General features: G+C 35.9%; 2 protein-coding genes across 5 annotated transcripts; one reads left to right on the forward strand and one right to left on the reverse strand.

Moving 5' to 3' along the window:
* Positions 1 to 279: 279 nt before the first annotated feature.
* On the forward strand, positions 280 to 9,673 carry Chro (chromator). Of its 2 annotated transcripts, none has more exons than XM_066290760.1 (24): positions 280 to 407; positions 715 to 1,096; positions 1,846 to 2,172; positions 2,256 to 2,517; positions 2,570 to 2,763; positions 2,816 to 3,001; positions 3,056 to 3,089; positions 3,372 to 3,481; positions 3,533 to 3,627; positions 3,803 to 4,048; positions 4,099 to 4,310; positions 4,368 to 4,544; positions 5,482 to 5,621; positions 5,759 to 5,823; positions 5,875 to 6,107; positions 6,158 to 6,309; positions 6,616 to 6,775; positions 6,833 to 7,009; positions 7,069 to 7,303; positions 7,514 to 7,677; positions 7,794 to 8,104; positions 8,185 to 8,353; positions 8,412 to 8,570; positions 8,645 to 9,673. In XM_066290760.1, the coding sequence occupies exons 2-24, from the start codon at positions 737 to 739 to the stop codon at positions 8,737 to 8,739; spliced, it is 4,263 nt and encodes a 1,420-aa protein (XP_066146857.1). In that variant the 5' UTR covers positions 280 to 407; positions 715 to 736; the 3' UTR covers positions 8,740 to 9,673. The 2 variants fall into 2 exon arrangements, with proteins under 2 accessions (XP_066146857.1, XP_066146858.1); XM_066290761.1 differs by having other exon boundaries at positions 4,102 to 4,310.
* Positions 9,674 to 13,587: 3,914 nt separating this feature from the next.
* Positions 13,588 to 17,534, reverse strand: Nelf-A (Negative elongation factor A). Of its 3 annotated transcripts, XM_066290780.1 has the most exons (10): positions 17,284 to 17,534; positions 17,011 to 17,224; positions 16,691 to 16,916; positions 16,467 to 16,590; positions 16,106 to 16,414; positions 15,480 to 15,671; positions 15,260 to 15,424; positions 14,889 to 15,197; positions 14,605 to 14,747; positions 13,588 to 14,546 (listed from the first exon to the last, which is right to left on the reverse strand). In XM_066290780.1, exons 3-10 carry the CDS (start codon positions 16,898 to 16,900, stop codon positions 14,214 to 14,216), a joined length of 1,785 nt encoding a protein of 594 aa, XP_066146877.1. In that variant the 5' UTR covers positions 16,901 to 16,916; positions 17,011 to 17,224; positions 17,284 to 17,534; the 3' UTR covers positions 13,588 to 14,213. The 3 variants fall into 3 exon arrangements, with proteins under 3 accessions (XP_066146877.1, XP_066146876.1, XP_066146875.1); XM_066290779.1 differs by having other exon boundaries at positions 16,691 to 17,224; positions 17,288 to 17,533; XM_066290778.1 differs by having other exon boundaries at positions 16,691 to 17,224; positions 17,284 to 17,533.
* Positions 17,535 to 17,686: the final 152 nt, after the last annotated feature.

The following is a 17,686-nucleotide window of genomic DNA, read 5'->3' on the forward strand; positions in this document are numbered from 1 at the left end:
GTTAAAATCATTTCAATATGCAATTTCAAACGGGCCGCTATTCACGGCTACCCCCTCTCACTTGCACTTCCATCAACGATTTTCCGTCTCTCTCATCGGTCTTGGCATGCTGACAAACTTAACGGAAATAAAACTGGTCATATTATAATCGGTTTACTGAGTTTTTTAATTCCTACATTACAATTTAATAACAAGAGAAGCTTTTCGTGCTAAATTAAAGAGTTCGAAAGAGTTTTTACTCGGGAAAATAGCAAAATTTCTCGATATTTGCCATCAAGATGATTGGCATTGGCGTTTCCCGCCATGCCCTCTAGTGCCCGAGAGTTGACATTTACTTACTTGACGCGGCAGCACTTTCGCTATGGTCGGAAGGCTTGTAGTGTTTTTCGTGAAATTCTTTTCGTAAGGTAAATTAATTCTCACGTTTTTAGCAGAAATTGTATGAGGGCACCAAAAACTCGATTTTCTCTAGCCAACATATATTTTTAGAGCCGACAATTTACTTGACTTTTAGCAGGCATCCTTTTTCTTTACGTCTGTCTAATCGGCCATTTTGCTTGACAGCAGGCGAGCAAGCCACAGAGCCCGTTCTTTCGGCGTTGTAGGTCAAAAAGCTCGTTCAAAGAAAATCCTCTTTTTGGCGCTAAATATAAAAAGAGCAATCAACTTCGCACCTTCAATTATGACCGATGAATTGATGTTTACTACGTTTAGGTGGAAAGCCGTCAAATAAACTATGGATGAAATCAGTGAGGAAATCGCAAAGGAAGGAGGACATAGGCCTAGCGTCTCTATGCCCTCATTAGACTCTAGTGAATATTTTCCCACCCTAACCACAAATTCCGAAAACGAGGAGTTTATACCTACAGACACCTTGGCTGTGGAATCTGCAAGCGGGGCTCCTCAAGAAGCCCAAGGTGCCGAAGCGACTTCTGAAACTTCAATCGAATCGGAAGCTCCTAATTCATTCATCAATGAAGATTCAGAAGAACCCTTGATAAACAGTGAACATTTAAATCAAGCTCTGTCTTCAGAATCTGAAGTTTTAAGTGAACCAGCTGCTGGGACTGTGCAAAGTGAACTTGAAGATTCACAGGTAAAAATATAGAACTTATTTGGCAAAACAAATTACTCTATTGTATAAACTACTAAGACTAAATAAAATCAACTTTTGATGCTTTTTTAAAGGAGCTAAGTCAAGGGGAAATTTTTGTTTTGGTGGTTTTGCTATTTTTCACACTTAATTACCCTTAGTTATTATAAAATTTGGTGTTTTAGATGTTTCAGTATATGTACATAATACAAAGAACAACCAAAAACTGATACAAATTTAATCATCTTTATTGTTAGATGTTTTGAGATTTAATGTTTTTAAAAGTTTCTCTTCAATGTTGTTATGTACTGTATAAACCCAGTATTAGGGTAGTCTGACAATAAGCCTTGTATATATTATTATTTCAAACTAAACAATTTTGTAGCTATATTCAAAATTGCTTCATAAATTGCACTTATTGTAGAATCTATATCAGAGTAATATTACAAGTGTATAAATTCATTCGTGGTTAAGAGTGCTTCTAAACCAATTTTGTGTGCTCTAACTAAATTTGGCTGGATATTTAACTTTTCATCATACAGCTGAAAATGAGATTGCACAAAATCTTTGACTATATTTTTTTAATATCTTTTACTTTTTAAAATGGTTTAGATCAAAGTGTATTTTTAAGCTTCAACCATTGCTTGAATACTGTACCTTTCTAATCCTTTCTTCAAAGTATTCCATATTTAGTTTTACTGCATTTTAGAATTAGAATTATTAGACAGTTTGTTATTATTTTTTTTTTTTAGGTGGAAGAAGATCCTTCTATTGCCATAGACCAGTTCATCCAGAAAATAGCAGATGAACAGCTCAGCTCAAAACGCATTGAAGAGCGCCAGGAAGAGGAGGCCAAAGAGCAGGATGAAGTTGCGATAGATATGATTAGTGAGCCTCCAGGCAGCAGCCTTGAGCAAATGGATACATTGGAGAGATCAGTACCAAATGAAACAGAAAAAGATAAGGAGCCACAAGAAGAAGCCAGAAGTGTTTCACCAATAATTACAGAAAAGGTCAGTGAAGCCATGGAAGTTGATGAAAACACTGATTATGCTCAAAAAGGAGACAGTGAGCATATGGTAAGTCGGAGGTATACTTAGAACGTTTAGTAGAGAAGCACTTTTCTTTGTAGAAAATTTGGCAATCTATTATTGTTTTGTAGGCTGAGTCTATAGAAGAAATTCAAAAAGAATTGGAAAAGAATCCACCAAAGAAAAAAATTCCTTCAGAGAGCAATGGATGTAAAGTGCAAGATGCCCCAGTTAAAGATAATCAAATGCAAGCTGAAGAAAAGCAAATTGAGGATATTTTAGCAGGCAAAGATATAGGAGATATCCTAGAAACTTCCCTCTTAAAAGATAATACTCCTACTCCTACCATTCAGGATTCTGCAGATGTGGCCAAAGACCCTGCCCTCATTGAAAGTAAGACTTATTCCACAGTATTTACGTTTTTAATACGTTTTCTCTCTTTTAGAAGCTCAAGAAGATATCAAAAACTTGGATGTTCTGGTTTGTGGCGGGTGCCACAATTCCTTTCATTATATTCAAGAATTTTCAAACCACAAAAAGGGGAATTGTACTAAAACCTCCGTTTTAATTGGGGTTTGTGAGGTGGAAAGTAAACCCCAAACTTGGGGATTCATTTTGTGGAAATCAAAACATCTGAAGGTGATTTTTGTTTGTGTTGAATTTGAGTTAGTTATTGTGATCTTATGTTCAGAATTATGGAGATGAAGTTCCATCTTCATGGGCAATTTACCAAAAATGGTGCAAACTGCCACAAGCGGATATGAATGCCTGGATAACCGCGGGTCAGTCAATTCAATTCGCGAGCAAAATCGCTAATGCGAAGGTAACAGAAGTTAGGCCTGGAATTAAACCTGTTAAACAAACTATAGTCCAGAAAGTAAGTTAATATTTTATTATTAAATTGGTTTTATAGTTATTGTGGTTGTTTCAGGTTGTTCAGACGGCTTCACCGCCACTAGAACTTGGTATGTTTTGGTGTTTATAATGGAGATCAAGTGTAAAGTGTCAATTCATGTTTAAAATGAATTATTAAATTTTCTTCTTAGAGCAAACTTACTAAAACTATAGATAGACAAAACTCGTTTAACTATATTAAATTTTGGCTGCACATACCTTAAAAAATTGCTCTTGAAAGGGAATTTCTACAACTGGTAATTTCTGCAAATGTCAAAAAGTTTAACAATTAAAAAAATCGACTTTAAAATGCTATTATTTTAACTTATGTCACATTGATTAATTCATTTCAGTGGAGAGCAACAAGGAAAACTCAAACATAGCTGCAAGTAACATCAATAGAAAAAGTCTGAACAAACCTGTCCAATTGAACAACGACGTTACTATAATGCCCAGCACAAAGGTAACTTTATTATATCAGATCATGGGATTTGTATTAGAGTAACATTTTCAGAAAAACGAATTTGTCGTGGAGAAAATCATGGCCAAGCGATTCAATCCCCGGAAAAAAACCTGGGAGTACAATATTAAGTGGGAGAACTTTGGACAGTAAGTTTGGAAAGTAGTTGGTTGATAAACGCATATGCATTAGACGACGTATATACTTCAATAAAATTGATAAAAAGTACTTTTGGCCAACCTTGGTTTACTTGAAAACCTATAGAAAAGCTTTAATTTTTAATTGAAAACGTATAAAGTTGGTGCGTTAATTGTTTTTCTTTAGTGATTCGAATACTTGGGAACCTATAAACAACTTGAGTCATTGCAAAAAATTGTTGGAACAGTTCGAGGAGCAATTGAAGCGGATGAAAGAGGAAAAGGCAAAGCACTCTCAAACTCCTAAAGGCCGCGGCAGACCGTCCAATGCAAAGTCAGTGGCCACAAAATCTGTCAGCAATTTTGTTCCTATAGCGCCAAAGATCAGCAACATAGTCGGAGGAGTGAGCGAAGATTATGGCGGGGATTCTAGGTAGATTATAATAGGTTTAAAATTGGCATTAATAATTTTCTGATTTTCAGTAGTCGGCCTCAACGTTTCAGCAAGCAAAAGGCCATGAGTCAGGTGAAGGAATGGTGCGGAAACATTTCGGACGACGAGAGTGCCGGTAGCTTGAAACGGAAATATGAAACTGACGACAGTGATGAGGATTTCGATGACAAGAAGATAAAATTGGAGGACGATTCGGACGACTCTAGCAAATTCTCAAAATCAAAAATATCCACAAAGAAAGGTAATGAGCCAGTGTTTCAATTTTTTCATCTTTTTGTGTCTTTTTTTGCACATTCAGGGTCGACTTCAAAAACTATGACCACGAAGTCACCGATCTCCGTACGAAACGGCAACAACACACAGCAGGCTTTACCCTCAAACATTCTGATTCCAGATGCCAATGGAGTAGTCCGAATTAATCAGAAGCAACTACCCTCTTTGAGCTCGGGAGTTTACATAATGTCAAAAACTGCAGGTGACTACCCCGATTGCAACAACTAACTCTCATTTGCACCATTTCTTATATTCGAGTATATACACTAAAATGCACTGCTGTAAGGCTAATTTGTCGTTCATTGTGGAACGGCATAAACAATAATCTACAAGAACTGGATGTAGCCAGCAGTCCACTGAAAATGTTAAAGAACACATAGTAGTTGAGGTAGATGTCACATGTACCCATGAATTACTTCAAGACTTTATTGTCAACTAAAACTAGTGTTTTGAGATGAAACTTGAATTTATAGTAAAATCTCTAGTCTTGCTTATAGTGTTGCTCTATCAGTTTAAAATAATTTTAGCAAGGCGACATTGCCAGTTATATAAAAAGAGTAGTGGCAACTCCGATATGTTAAATGAAACCATCAAGGTTTTTTTAAATCTATTTAATCAATGACATTTACTCACATTTTCAATTATCTACTGTACTTTTAACTATTTCAGTGCAATTTAATTGAGCATCTATTTACAATAAGCATTGCCATCAACAAAGTAAGCTCAAATCAGATTTGCTTACGAATTTTCATTTTATAATTTTATCCATGATGTTAATGTTTTTGGTATTTGCTTTGTTTTGTGTAAACGTTAAAACGTCCCACGTATAAAGAAGTATAAAGCCTCGATATTCGTGATGTCACTTCGAGTTCTTCTAGATTACTCATAAGTGAAAAGGATTATAACGGTCATTAAAGTAAATAATATTAGACCCAACTGCAGTTTCGAGAGAATTGGTGTGAATGACTCTAAACATCGATTGTATACCATAGTTTTAAATTCGATCTGAGATGTTAATGTCGTATTTGACATATATTTCATTGTTTATTCGTCAAGATATCCATTTTAACAGCAGGTGGAGTTTAAAAGGACGGTATACTACTGGCCATGAAGGATTTTCTTAAGTGGTGGTGTTCTAGGTATTATCAAGCTGGACTCAAATACGTCTAAAGTGGCCACCAGTGGGGGACAAACAATCGTGAAAGTGGCGCCAAAAATCGGACAAACGCAGATTAAAATTGTTAAGAAAGACGGAAATACTACCAAACAAATAATCCACGTAATTATAATTTTCTTATGGGTTTTGGGCAAATTTGTTGAATATAGAAGGAACTAACTTAAATTGAAAGAGATCAACGGTTTGAACCAAGAAATTCTCCTTCTATTGGGTGTTTAACTCTGTGTATATTTTTTTAGGTTGCACCGAAAATTGTTACAACCCCAATGAAGACAACGGCTGCTAAGCCTGGAACTGCCCAGAAGTGAGTTTTAAAAGTTTATGGATCATTTTGAACCATAATGACCGTTTCTAGGGCGACACCAAAACTTAAAAAAGAGGTGAAAAGGATCAATCAAACGGACACCACTCCAAAACCAGTTCTAAAAGAAAAAAGATCAGAAACGCCTCCGCCACTAGCAAAACAAACTCACGATTCAGATTCTGACGATGGATTGGAACCTTTACCGTTCCCCGATGCGGACGAGCCGATTCCTGACGTCGCCGAAGAAGAACCAAACGAGGATTTCGTTTTAGATCCTGAAACTGGTGAGTTGAAGCTTTGTCTTTCTTAAGATGGGGATATATTTGAAATTCAGGCAAAATCGCTGGAGTGGAATACGTCGACAAGCCAGTGGTGATCAAGACAGAGCCTTCGCCGTTACCACCCACCACCAGTGAATTGGAGAATATCGTGAAAATGGCCGCGGCAAATATTTCAGACGACGACGTGCAAGACAGCGGCAGCCAGGCAAGTATTAACCTAAATTAACTGTCGTGACGTTATGACAGCCATAACCTATTTATGGAAATTCACAAATGTTAAAAATGTTTTAAATATTTGCAATTTTATGTAAAGAAAAAAATGACACATTCCCTATTTTCAATATTCTTTTTCTTCTGCGGATCATTTTACTTGTGGCATTTCCTTTTTTTTATTATTTTTTGTGTATTTTGTAATGCAGATATTATAGATACGTGTATAGATATGGACTATTTGAATACATCTGAAGTTGACGTCATCAGTTATTGATTAATATTTATATATCTCTCTCAGGATGATCCATTGTTTAAGATTGAAAAAGAGTCAAAACCTATTCCACTCAAGAAACCCGAACCTAAACCTACCGGCGGCACAATTAGGAAGGTAGTTAAATACACCATTGGTGGACAGACCGTTAGGACTGAAACGCAAATCCTTAATAAAACTTTAGCGAGTATGTGGAGGAAAGCAGTTTTAAATTATTGTAATTCAAATGGATAATGTTCTTTAGGTCAGAATAAGCCATTACTGAATGTAGGCCCTCCGAGATTGGCGGTTCAACAACCACAACCGAGACGAGTTGTTCAACAGAAAGTCATTAATCAAATGGTGTCGCAAAGAGCCCCAGTGCAGCAACCGAGAACAGTGGTTCGGCACGTTATCGAGCCTACCAGGCCCAGTCAAGGAGGTTTTAATTCATTTTAACTATTACTAATTACAGTTTTTGGATGCATAAATCTCTTTTAGGCATAAATGTGGTACGCAAAACAGTGTCTACAACCCCCAAATCCAAGTTTAGCGTTACACCGCCAAAGCGTTCGCTACCCCCTACAAAGACGTATTCTGCTTTGGGTGGAATCCGACATACCTCCCCTTCCGGTGGAACTTCCAAAACGCAATTTTACACCGCGAAATCTGGAAGCCAGCCTATGACTACAACTTTCTCGGGTGGAGTACGTAGAATCGGCAACACGGTCGTTAGGTAAGTGTCTGTGTCAGGTATCTGTGATATGTTTTTAAGTCACCCCACTATATTTACCGTATACCCACCATATACTTTTGCCTTAGTCCTAAAACTTTCATATTGCAATATTTTTTCTATTTCTACGAGGTTTTAAGATTATTGTCACATAAAACTTGGGTACCTCTGTGTACAAAATTGTTATGAGAGCCAATTTCATGCACTTATTAGGCCTGCAATCTCGACTCAAAAGGCCCCAGTTACGCGAATTATTCAAAGGGTGGCTAGCAGTCCCAAGAAGTCGATATCGCAGCAACCAAGTTATTCTCAATTGCAGACCAGAACTGTTGGTCCTACCAAGCCCAGAATGGTGATTAATATGCCCAGTTTAACAGGTGATATTACAATTTTACTTAACAGTTTTTATCATCAAATAGGTTTTATTACCATAAAAATATGTATCTATATGGTTAACTCTGAGTTACAAGTCAGTCGAAATTTTTGTTAACAGAAGACGATATCCCATCGATGCAAGGCACAAAACAGGCGTCAAAAGCCGCACCAGCAGGCCAAAAACCCTCACCGGCAGTTCAAAAATCTGCTCCAGCAGTTCAAAAATCCGCACCGAAACCAGTTGTTCCTAAGCCCGAAATCAAGATTGAAAATACGGCGTCGGAAGCAGTAAAGGTATCAAATGAAGACACCTTAGGAGTGGAAGATACCACTGACTGGTCTTCGTTCACCATGGCGGACAACGATAATCCCATCTACGTGACTGGAGATGATGGCACGATTTATCAAGTGGCCGGCCAAAATGAGCAAGTAAGGGTGATTTTAGAAGAAATTAGAAATGCATATGTGTGTTTTCTGAGCGCAAAATTTGTACCAAATGCCTATTTAAGGGACAGACGATTTTGATAACGCAAGGCCCTGACGGGCAACAGCAGTGTCTATTGGTGACGAGTGAAATCGGAGAGGTGACCTCCGAAGATCGGACTGTACAGCCGAACACCAACACTGCCGTAACCCCTGAATTGGCGGAGAGCGCTTTGTTGGCGCAGCCTCAAGAGAGTAAAAAACATTTCAAGTTTATAAGTCAACGGTTTGAAAAATATAAACGCCTTTGTAGATGAATTGTCAATACCGCCAACAATTGCTGCGCCTGAAGATGAAAGCATTCAAACTCCTCTACAGATTAAAACAGACCCAGCGGAGATGGAGGGTATAGAAGAGGGTCAACAAGACCAAGTCGTCGCCCAAGTTGTACGGACAGAGCCACCTAGTCCGGGTAAGCTGTTTCATTTTCCCGCTTATATTTCGATATTTATTGTTCCTATACAAATAATGTTTGTTTTTCATTAGGGGGTACCCATAAAGTAGTGGTAATGCTTCCAGACGGAAACCTAATGGTTACACAGGTATCTCCGGAAGAATATGCTAGTTTAGAGCTAGAATAGAATCGTAGAATTTTCATTGTTTCTTATATTACACTTTAACTTTCAAAGTTTATATAATGTTTTATCGACTATCAGACATTTCATATTTAATTTCCTCCAGAGATAAATTTTACGTTTTAGGAGTTCTTTTTACTATGTTTGTCTGGAGACACTAATACTACAAGCCCTCAATTGTTGTACACATTAATTATCAGCATCTTTGTAAGATTGCCTATTCTGGAATGGTACCAACAGTAATAAATTTCTTAAATATTATAGTTTTTGCTTGTGAGTAAGAATAAGAGGAAGTTTTGATCATTAACTAAGGATGGGCCTCATGTTATAAAATGGGTCTCCATGCTTTTTTAGTTATTAAAATGTAAAATCTTGTACATACCGTGTATTTGCTTATGTTGTTATATAGGAGGTGACTTCGATAAAAAAAATTTTAGTATGACATTGTTTATTTTAATTTAATTAGTTGATATACCACCTAGTCTACTAAAAAGGCGTTTTCAGAAAAACTGATAATGTTCCGATAGAACTATTTTATAGAATTTGTGAACACACCAACAATTGTAAGCATACTGAATGGTAAGCGCTATGTATGTATGCCCATGCTATACCTATACTGATTTCAGTCACATGTTGTTTTACATTCTTCTATTTTCTGCCACAGTAGCCACTCGATAACGTAAACTAATTCAAACCACGTGTGATCACATTATCGAAAGGTTTACGTTAGTGGACGTAATTTAAATAGCAAACGATTTATTAAAGAAATGTTTAATACATATACAGGTTTCCTGACTAGTGTGTCGAAAGTGCGTTATCTCATTACATATCAGTTTTAGACAAAACTGTTTCATAATCAAAGCTTTTGGTCATTAGAGGTACATATTTAAAAATTATTTTCAAATATACAAGGTCCCTCATAAAAGTGTTATAGTATCAAGTTAAGTTTTTTTTTTAATGGAACCCTCCTTTTTTGTCACTTGCAGATTTACCGCCAAATTTTAAAGTCAGTTTACATAAAAGATCTTATGTCAAATATTTGCTGTTTCCGAGTTATTGGGGAAAATTCGAAAATTTTGTTAACTGCAACGTTTTACGGAAATCCGTGATGCAGCCTAACTGTTGCAAATGTCGGAATTGATCTTACGGGGCTTCAAGAGGATCTACAAAGCTACGTTTTGAGGTGTTTTATTTTTAAAAAAATCAACACCCAAATAGCTCTTTGAAATTGCATGAATTCAAACCTCAATAATTTACCTATTTCATATGAAATGTCCCAATTTCCTCGACGGCATCGTGTTGACAATGCCAAAATCTACAACTTTTATTGACATTACCTTATCCCTAAACACAGCTCTTACTAAGTTCCCCATTATTGTTCCTTTTTGGCTTCTAAATGTTTCAAAAAAATCGCACTGGTGACGTCACCATGGGCAAATGTTGCTCGATGTCCGATGACGTTCGGTGTTATTTTGACATTTTTCGTGGATATCAATGATTGTATTATTATTTTCTTTTCGGAATCACTCGTTCATTTTAATAATTTTTTGTTAATATTGTCCTATGCCAAACGCGAATACCTCATTTACATAAAAATAAAATTATTTCATGTAGTTTTGATACTAAACGTCACCGGACATCGGTGTTAGTGAGTAGAATGTAACATCAATTCACATAAGGGGCGTCCTATTTTAGAAATCTCAACTTAGGAAGTTTTCTCAAAAATGGGGACACCTGGAAAAAAATTGAGTACATCATTAGATTCTGCATTAAAAAAATGTGTAAAATTCTGTTTTGACTTAGTCGATAACTTAAGAGATAACTGAATTACAAGAGGTACCTGAAAATGCACAATTTTGAATTTCGCCCTGTATTTCAAAAACCAAGTCGGTCATGATAAATCTGTTCGCATCATTGTTTATTTTACAAAAAAGTGATACAGATTTGAGAAAATTTCAACCCTCGAAGTGTAATAATAACGGAAATACCCTACAAAAGTGTTAAAAACTGGAAACCCTGTACATCTAAAATTAATTTCAAAATGCGCACCTCTTAATGGCCAAAAACTTTGATAAGAAACATTTCCTTCTAAAACTCGTATTTACTGAGATATCACACTTCGAATCCGGAATGAACAACTGAATATACAACAAAATTAGACAATTATTTTAATTGTAGGGAGTTTGTTCCTTGCTTCGTTGAGATACTACCCTCGTAAATAATTTTACATGGTTGCAGTAATGTTGCTCGTGGAGGGTGAACTCGAGAAATACTTTACTAAGTCGCTGACTGTAGTAATTGTGATAAATACAAAACACGGCAGATCGGCACTTAGTACAAATTTAATGATTCAATCCGCGATCTGAGTTGCAGAGCCAGAGGATGTTTACGTGAGAAAATACAGTTCACAAAAGGTTCACACACCCATACAAACTTACAAATCATTAAATACTAATGTTCAGGGTAAGGTGCTCATTTACTCATCTGTTTTTAGAAAGTCATAATTGACTCTTAAAATAACTATCGCTTTAAAACATAACGCGAAGATTGTACTATCATTCCTTATTGAAATCCACCAAAGTCACGATTAACGTTCCGATAAAAAATATTGCTGGGACTTTCCCACATAAACTTCATTACCCAAGAAAAACAGAAATCTTAGTTATTGTCGACAATAGTACGCTCTGTATAGTAGCAACATCTAGCCATAAATAATAATGCAATCCAAATACTAATAGTGATAAGTATTTTTGAATTAAAAGAATAATAATTTGTAATTTTAGTTTGCGTAAACTCTCGCCAATATTGTTTTCCAATGCTTACGCCAGTAATTTACAAAGGACTCAAATATACGTGATGAGACTTTTGGGATTTAATATTTTTAATAAAGCAAGAATATTCACTAACGCATTGACAAGAATATCAGTATTGGATGGCGTTAATTACGCTTAAAGAAACATCATTTTCATCTTGATCATTGGTACAAAAGAGATTGTTCCGACATTTTTGAGTAGTTTGCTGATCAACTGCATTCCAAGTCACACACGAATTGTAAACGATTTTTCATAATGTTACCTGTTTCAAAGGCTCAGATATGTTTTTAGAATTTTTTGATAAGGCAGGCGACAATAGAAACTTTTGATGGTGTAGTTTGGTGAGTCTTATTACATTCTGGTCTATAGGTTGAATTAATTTAGTTACATTTGGCGGCATGTACATGACAAAAATTGACCTATCCTCGCTTCTCAGTTGTTGCTCTGGAGGTTGGTGCAGGTGCAGTTTGGTGCACCATTTGGTAACACTATTTTTATTAGAAACTTCTATTTTTTTAGGATTCTTTTTACCTACAAATTAAATAATCCTCAAATTATGAATATGTACTACATTTGTAATTACAAATCCGTCGTCATACCTCGAGAACAAAGCGCTTGTGGAACCATTTGAGGAATGTACTGCTGGTGATCTAAACGGTTTTTGAGCAATTATAAATAACAAAGATATTAAAATTTTTAAACGAGCGCAAATTTTTTGCTTTTCCTATCATTAGTTTTATTTTGTGCGAACCATTAGTGCTAGTACCCGGAAGAGATTTTTCAAATGATGCAGCATAGGGTTTCTCTCTAGTATTTTTTTCCAATAAACTACTTTCACCGACGTTGTAAATTTATTCCATTCTTAAATCTAGTTTTTTTATTGTTTTTATCAATGTTTCTTTCAATGGTTGTATTAATTGTAGTTGCGCTGATAATTCCTCACCAGATATAGATGGCAATCTATATCTTGCTTTGAATCCTAGCTGCCAGACATTACTAGTTGTGAAATTTTCATTGTTTTAAAATTTTTTATATAACAATTTAGCCCTCTCTTTAATTATTTCCCCGCTAATTGGGGCATTCCCTTCTCATTGCTTCAAAAATCACTTATATAGAAAATGTTTCATTTTAGACGCCTTCGCATTTTTTTTCAGTTTTTTTCCCCTGGCTTCAAAATGTCTTGTACATTCTTCTTAAAATTTGTACTTTTAAACGTTTAATTTTGCAGATTGTTGCTTTCCATACTACATGTTTTTTCGCTGTATCAGTCCCGCATCTAGTGCAACCTCTTTACGTATGATTTTTACATTGTGACTTAATTTTAAACACGTTCCTTTACATGATGTGGTTATCAAAGGTGTAAAAATGCATACACCCGTGCAGTGTACTCGCTTAAGTTCAAAAATTAAATGTAGACATATCCTAAACTCTCGTAATACTGACCCAGTTTGTCGCAGTTTTTGCGAAGGTGAATTCCTTACATAAATCGAGAATTAACCGTTGCCAATAACTGTTTACGTCATCAAGTGTACACATTGTTTCCGTTATTACGCATTCCCCTTGATCCTATAGTTCACATTTTGTGTTTACATTAATGTAATGTTTTTGTAATCGAGCATCTTCTGTATATTACGCTTTGTATAAATCATAGAAAGCTTTATATCCTAGTCCAATGAAAACAATAATTTTACATAATTTTATTATTGGAAGGGTCTATTATGTTAAATTGCACTGAAGAAAAATTAATTGTCAAAGATAATATATTATTTGCCTAACTGTATGTCATTAAATTTATTTGCAAATGTTTGCGCCACCTATGGACCACTAGCCTAATTGCAGGCAGAAGTCTTTTTATCGCGTAATACTGAGTTTAGCTATTCTCACTTATGTGACGCCACAACAGAAAAATTATTGATTTTTTTTACATAGAAAAAAAAATTATTTATCGTAGTTGAAACATGGCATCATAATATTTTTGTCGAAATGGTGAAGGTAAATTTTTATTAACCTCCCAACAACTTGGTAACTGAATCACTGGAAATACTTTTGCTGACTTTATTAAATCATGTTATATATTAACAATAAAATTTTACAAAAACTAGATCTTTAACAACTGGCATAACCTAAACGAGGAAACTGGGTAAACGGCTCTCTTTAATGTTCTCAACATTAACCCTTCTAAACGAGTTTCTTCAGATGGCGACGCCGCATGGAAGACCTGCATTTTTGAGCTTCGCTCTTTTCAATACCAAGAATCTTACGCTAAAATCAACTTTAATCAGAGAGATCACAACAAAATCAATCATGAATTTCCTATATACGCTAACTACATAAATGATTATGTATTATACAGTATATGTAAAACAAAATTTTTGTTTTTGCAAAGGAATTTGTACAAAAAAATCTCACAAAAATATTTGTCCACTTATCTAATATCTTATATAATTGCGGGGTGATTGTTCGAAAAATCAAATTGTACTGAAGTTTGCAGTTGAACAATCTTTGTCAATCGTGATAAACTAAAATCTCACCCTGTAAAACATGTACACTATAAACAACACCTAAAACAGTATAAAAATGTACAAATAAGAACCTATAAATAGTTTAAATATTTTAAAGCTTTTTCAATTTTATTTTTCGATACGTTCACTCTTCCCGTACTAAAACTCACGCCTCACTCCCTCCGAGAACGGGATTATTTTTTAGTTGCTGTAAATGGTCCATTTCGCTGCTGATCTGCCTATATTTCTTAATCCTCTTCCACTCCCCGTTATTGTAATTCATCTGGAAGTGCGTCTCCACCAACATGGTCACATATGTCTCGTCCGGCTGCATCACAGTCTCTTTGTCCTCGGACAGTTTAATCGTGACAATATTGCCCAGATGCGGACAAGGATTGTCACGTGATCCGGCCATGAAGCCCAAAATAAGAGCTTTCTCCGGTCGGGTCACTTTGTTAGCCGTTCGGAACATATCTTGAGCTTCTAACATTTGCTCACGCTGAAAGTTACAGATCAATTATCAGTGATGATGTGTAGGATGAATGATGCGGACTTACAGTGAGGGCAAGGCCTCGCCGCTGTAAATTGTTAGTAGGCTGAGATTGTATGTGTATATGGGTGACTTGAGGTGATGGCCGCTGAGTGACTACCACAGGAGTACCCGTGATTATTTGTTGAGTCTGGAGACCTGTGGCTTGATCTGAAAATATATTAAATGAAATAAAAAGAAGAAAGAGGAGAGCTCTGCTTAATTTAAATGTCATGAGGATCACTAAATAACAATTATTGATTTAAGGATATAACAAACAATAATTAATATGAAAAAAGTCAAACCACTCACCGGTCGTAATAATGGTACGTTGACCACTTGGCGTTGTTGCCAACAGTGGAGGTACAGGCCTCATATTCTGTGTTGTAATATACTGAGGAGTGACCATCTGAGGAGACACCACTTGCTGGATTTGCTGCTGTTGTTGCGCTTGTACCTGAATATGTTGAATTTGCGATGGTTGTTGAGCAACTAAGGGAGGGGGCGAAATCTGACTGGGTTGGGGGGTGAGTGGCGGCAAAAGTGTGACAGATTTTGGCGTCGCGGGAGTCACCGCCACGGCTGGAGTTGCAGGAGAAGAAATATTGGAAGAAGCTGTCACTGGAAGATATTTAAAATTTACGAAATTATGGGTAAAATGAACATAACAGCATAATTGCTACCTGCAGGTGTAACTGGTTGTGGAGTTGGAGGTGCATATGTGGGAGTAGCACTTCCAAGACCTGCAGCATAATCAGGCGTACTTGTCTGCTCTTTTTTAACTGGAGGGGGACTTTGTAATCCTTGATTCTCAAGTTGAGCTTTTTTAGCTTGGCTTTCCTCCATTTCTAAGACCAAACAATATCAAACCCACCTTAAAAGATATATCATATCTAGTTAAACCTTGCTGCTTTTTTCTCTTTTTAGCCGCCGCGTATCCTAAGGGCTGATCAGCAATGTCAAGCAACTTAACTCCTCCTTCTTTACGCCCTGCAGGAGGTCTGCTCAGAGGAGGTCTGTTGTTCATGGTATTGGTCAATGTATTAGAACGGAAGCCTGACGTTGGGACTCGACTTGGTATGCCCTTAAGTGGGGCTAAAATAAAATAATCAAGAATACTGCCAGATAAAAAATACTTCAGAAGGTGATCAAACACTGTGCACTCTTATTATTTTTCTATTTTTAGTCCATGCACCATTTATGTCATTGGAAGGGTTATTTTGAGTTAAATTATATACACATTTTGACCCATTACTTGCAATATTTTTTTCAAACAACAATATGCAGAATTTCATGGTTAATCAAGTAATAGCATCAGACTATTATAAAACTTTCAGTCTAAATCTGAAGTTAACTTTAAATATAAATGATTTGTTATTTCAAAACATCATTAATACCAAACCTCCTTTAAACTCAATTTCAGGAATTTTAGAAAACTATATGAAATCCCTAATACTCATATAAAAAAAAATATATCTTCTAAGGTGCAGTTTAATGTAAAGCATGAATGATAAAAAAATTCTACTCACTGGTATCAGTCATTTTCCTGGGCATGCCTCGAGATCTAACAGGTATCACTGGAGCACTAGATTTCTTCAAATTAGAGGCAGCATCTGAAGATTTTTGTAGTAAATCTGCTCTTAATAATGCTGATTTTGGTTTCTTTTTAATTGTAAAGTGTTTAATTGGCTCAGGTCTGTTCCCCACTACTGAGACCAAAGCATTTTTATTCAAATAATGGCATTCCATGGGTAAAATTGTATGCTCATTTTGCCTCCTAACATGTTTTCTCAAATCTGATAAGAGGTCAGAAAATATCTGACGCACTTCTTCTACATCTGAAGACAAGACAAAGGTCAAAGCTGGAAATTGAGTCGATTATTTTGTTACCTGTTATCTCTGTGTTTAACGAACTAGTTGAAGGATAAGTCTTTAAAGCGTCAGCTATCATTGCTACCCAAAGCTCAGAATCTTGCAAAGCAACATCAAGAATTTGTTCCAACTCAGATTTCCACTGTAACAAAGTTTTGATGAGAAGGTTAACCCCTTTTTATACTATAGTGCCCCCCATTTCACTCACGCTCATAACAAACCGTGACATAAACAACACATACCTCTTCTAAGTTCCTGCGCGGGATATGAAAGAAACTCAGTAGAAGTTTGAGTTTTACTTGGGTCTGTAGGTCTGGAAAGCATTCTTTTATGTTCCGCAGCACTTCCATATTCAGCTGTGAACAAATTGAGCCCCCAGTCCAGGAATCATTGGAAATTCCTAATTTATTATGAAGCCAAAGAGAGGTATCGCTATCGCGTACATTCGCCATTTTGGTTTTAGGGCAACTGTTGAAAAACAACAAAATGAATGAGGATAAAACAGGCGAAAAACTCCAAATGACACAACGTGCCCGATCGATGACAAAAGACAAAGACACGCCATACTGGTTTTATGACGTATCGTCAAACATCACATTCCATCTTTTTCTCTAGCATTGGTACGAACAGTGTCGTATAAATCCAATACTCTCCGTGAACTGATAAGTCTACCAGCTGACCTACACTGATACTTTTAAGCGACACAAGAACTCCAAACATATGAAAATCACCTGCCACATTACAGATCGACATTTGACGTTTGGATGCCATTTTACCTGAAATTAGGGAATTATGTAGTGTTAGAATTTTAAAACAATATAAATTCAATTCCTACCTACGAGTTTTAATTGTTTTCAATAACCGTCAATAATAAATTAATACTGGAAAATTGAATATTACTGAAGATATAATAAAATGCAAATTCAATTCATATTCCTATACATAAACATACAGGCTTTCTTTCTTTTTTTGTGAAAACCCAACACAAAACACGTCACAAATTATCTACATAAATAAATTTCACCAATATTATTTAAATAACACAATTATTTACGTCCATACCAAAAACAATAAAACCCTTAACCTAGAAATTTTCGGCCTCGCGCATGCCAACATACGTTTTTACACATTTCACTGATTTCAGGCAACCCGATATACATTCGTAATGGGTACTTTCAAATGTTCCTATGATAATAAAAAGTGCATATACATATTCCTGAAGCGTTAGATCAGCGTAG

Source organism: Euwallacea fornicatus, chromosome 15 (assembly GCF_040115645.1).
Source record: "Euwallacea fornicatus isolate EFF26 chromosome 15, ASM4011564v1, whole genome shotgun sequence".
Taxonomy (NCBI): Eukaryota; Metazoa; Arthropoda; class Insecta; order Coleoptera; family Curculionidae; genus Euwallacea; species Euwallacea fornicatus.

What these genes read in the sequence shown, in the direction of transcription:
- Chro (XM_066290760.1), top strand. Translation starts at nt 737, where the DNA reads ATGGATGAAATCAGTGAGGAAATCGCAAAGGAAGGAGGACATAGGCCT. An exon ending in TTCACCGCCACTAGAACTTG is followed by an intron (nt 3,090 to 3,371) that starts GTATGTTTTGGT and finishes AATTCATTTCAG; the next exon opens with TGGAGAGCAACAAGGAAAAC. An exon ending in ATCGGCAACACGGTCGTTAG is followed by an intron (nt 7,304 to 7,513) that starts GTAAGTGTCTGT and finishes TGCACTTATTAG; the next exon opens with GCCTGCAATCTCGACTCAAA.
- Nelf-A (XM_066290780.1), bottom strand. Translation starts at nt 16,900, where the DNA reads ATGGCGAATGTACGCGATAGCGATACCTCTCTTTGGCTTCATAATAAA. An exon ending in CAGGAAAATGACTGATACCA is followed by an intron (nt 15,672 to 16,105) that starts GTGAGTAGAATT and finishes ATTTTATTTTAG; the next exon opens with CCCCACTTAAGGGCATACCA. An exon ending in ACGTACCATTATTACGACCG is followed by an intron (nt 14,748 to 14,888) that starts GTGAGTGGTTTG and finishes ATATATTTTCAG; the next exon opens with ATCAAGCCACAGGTCTCCAG.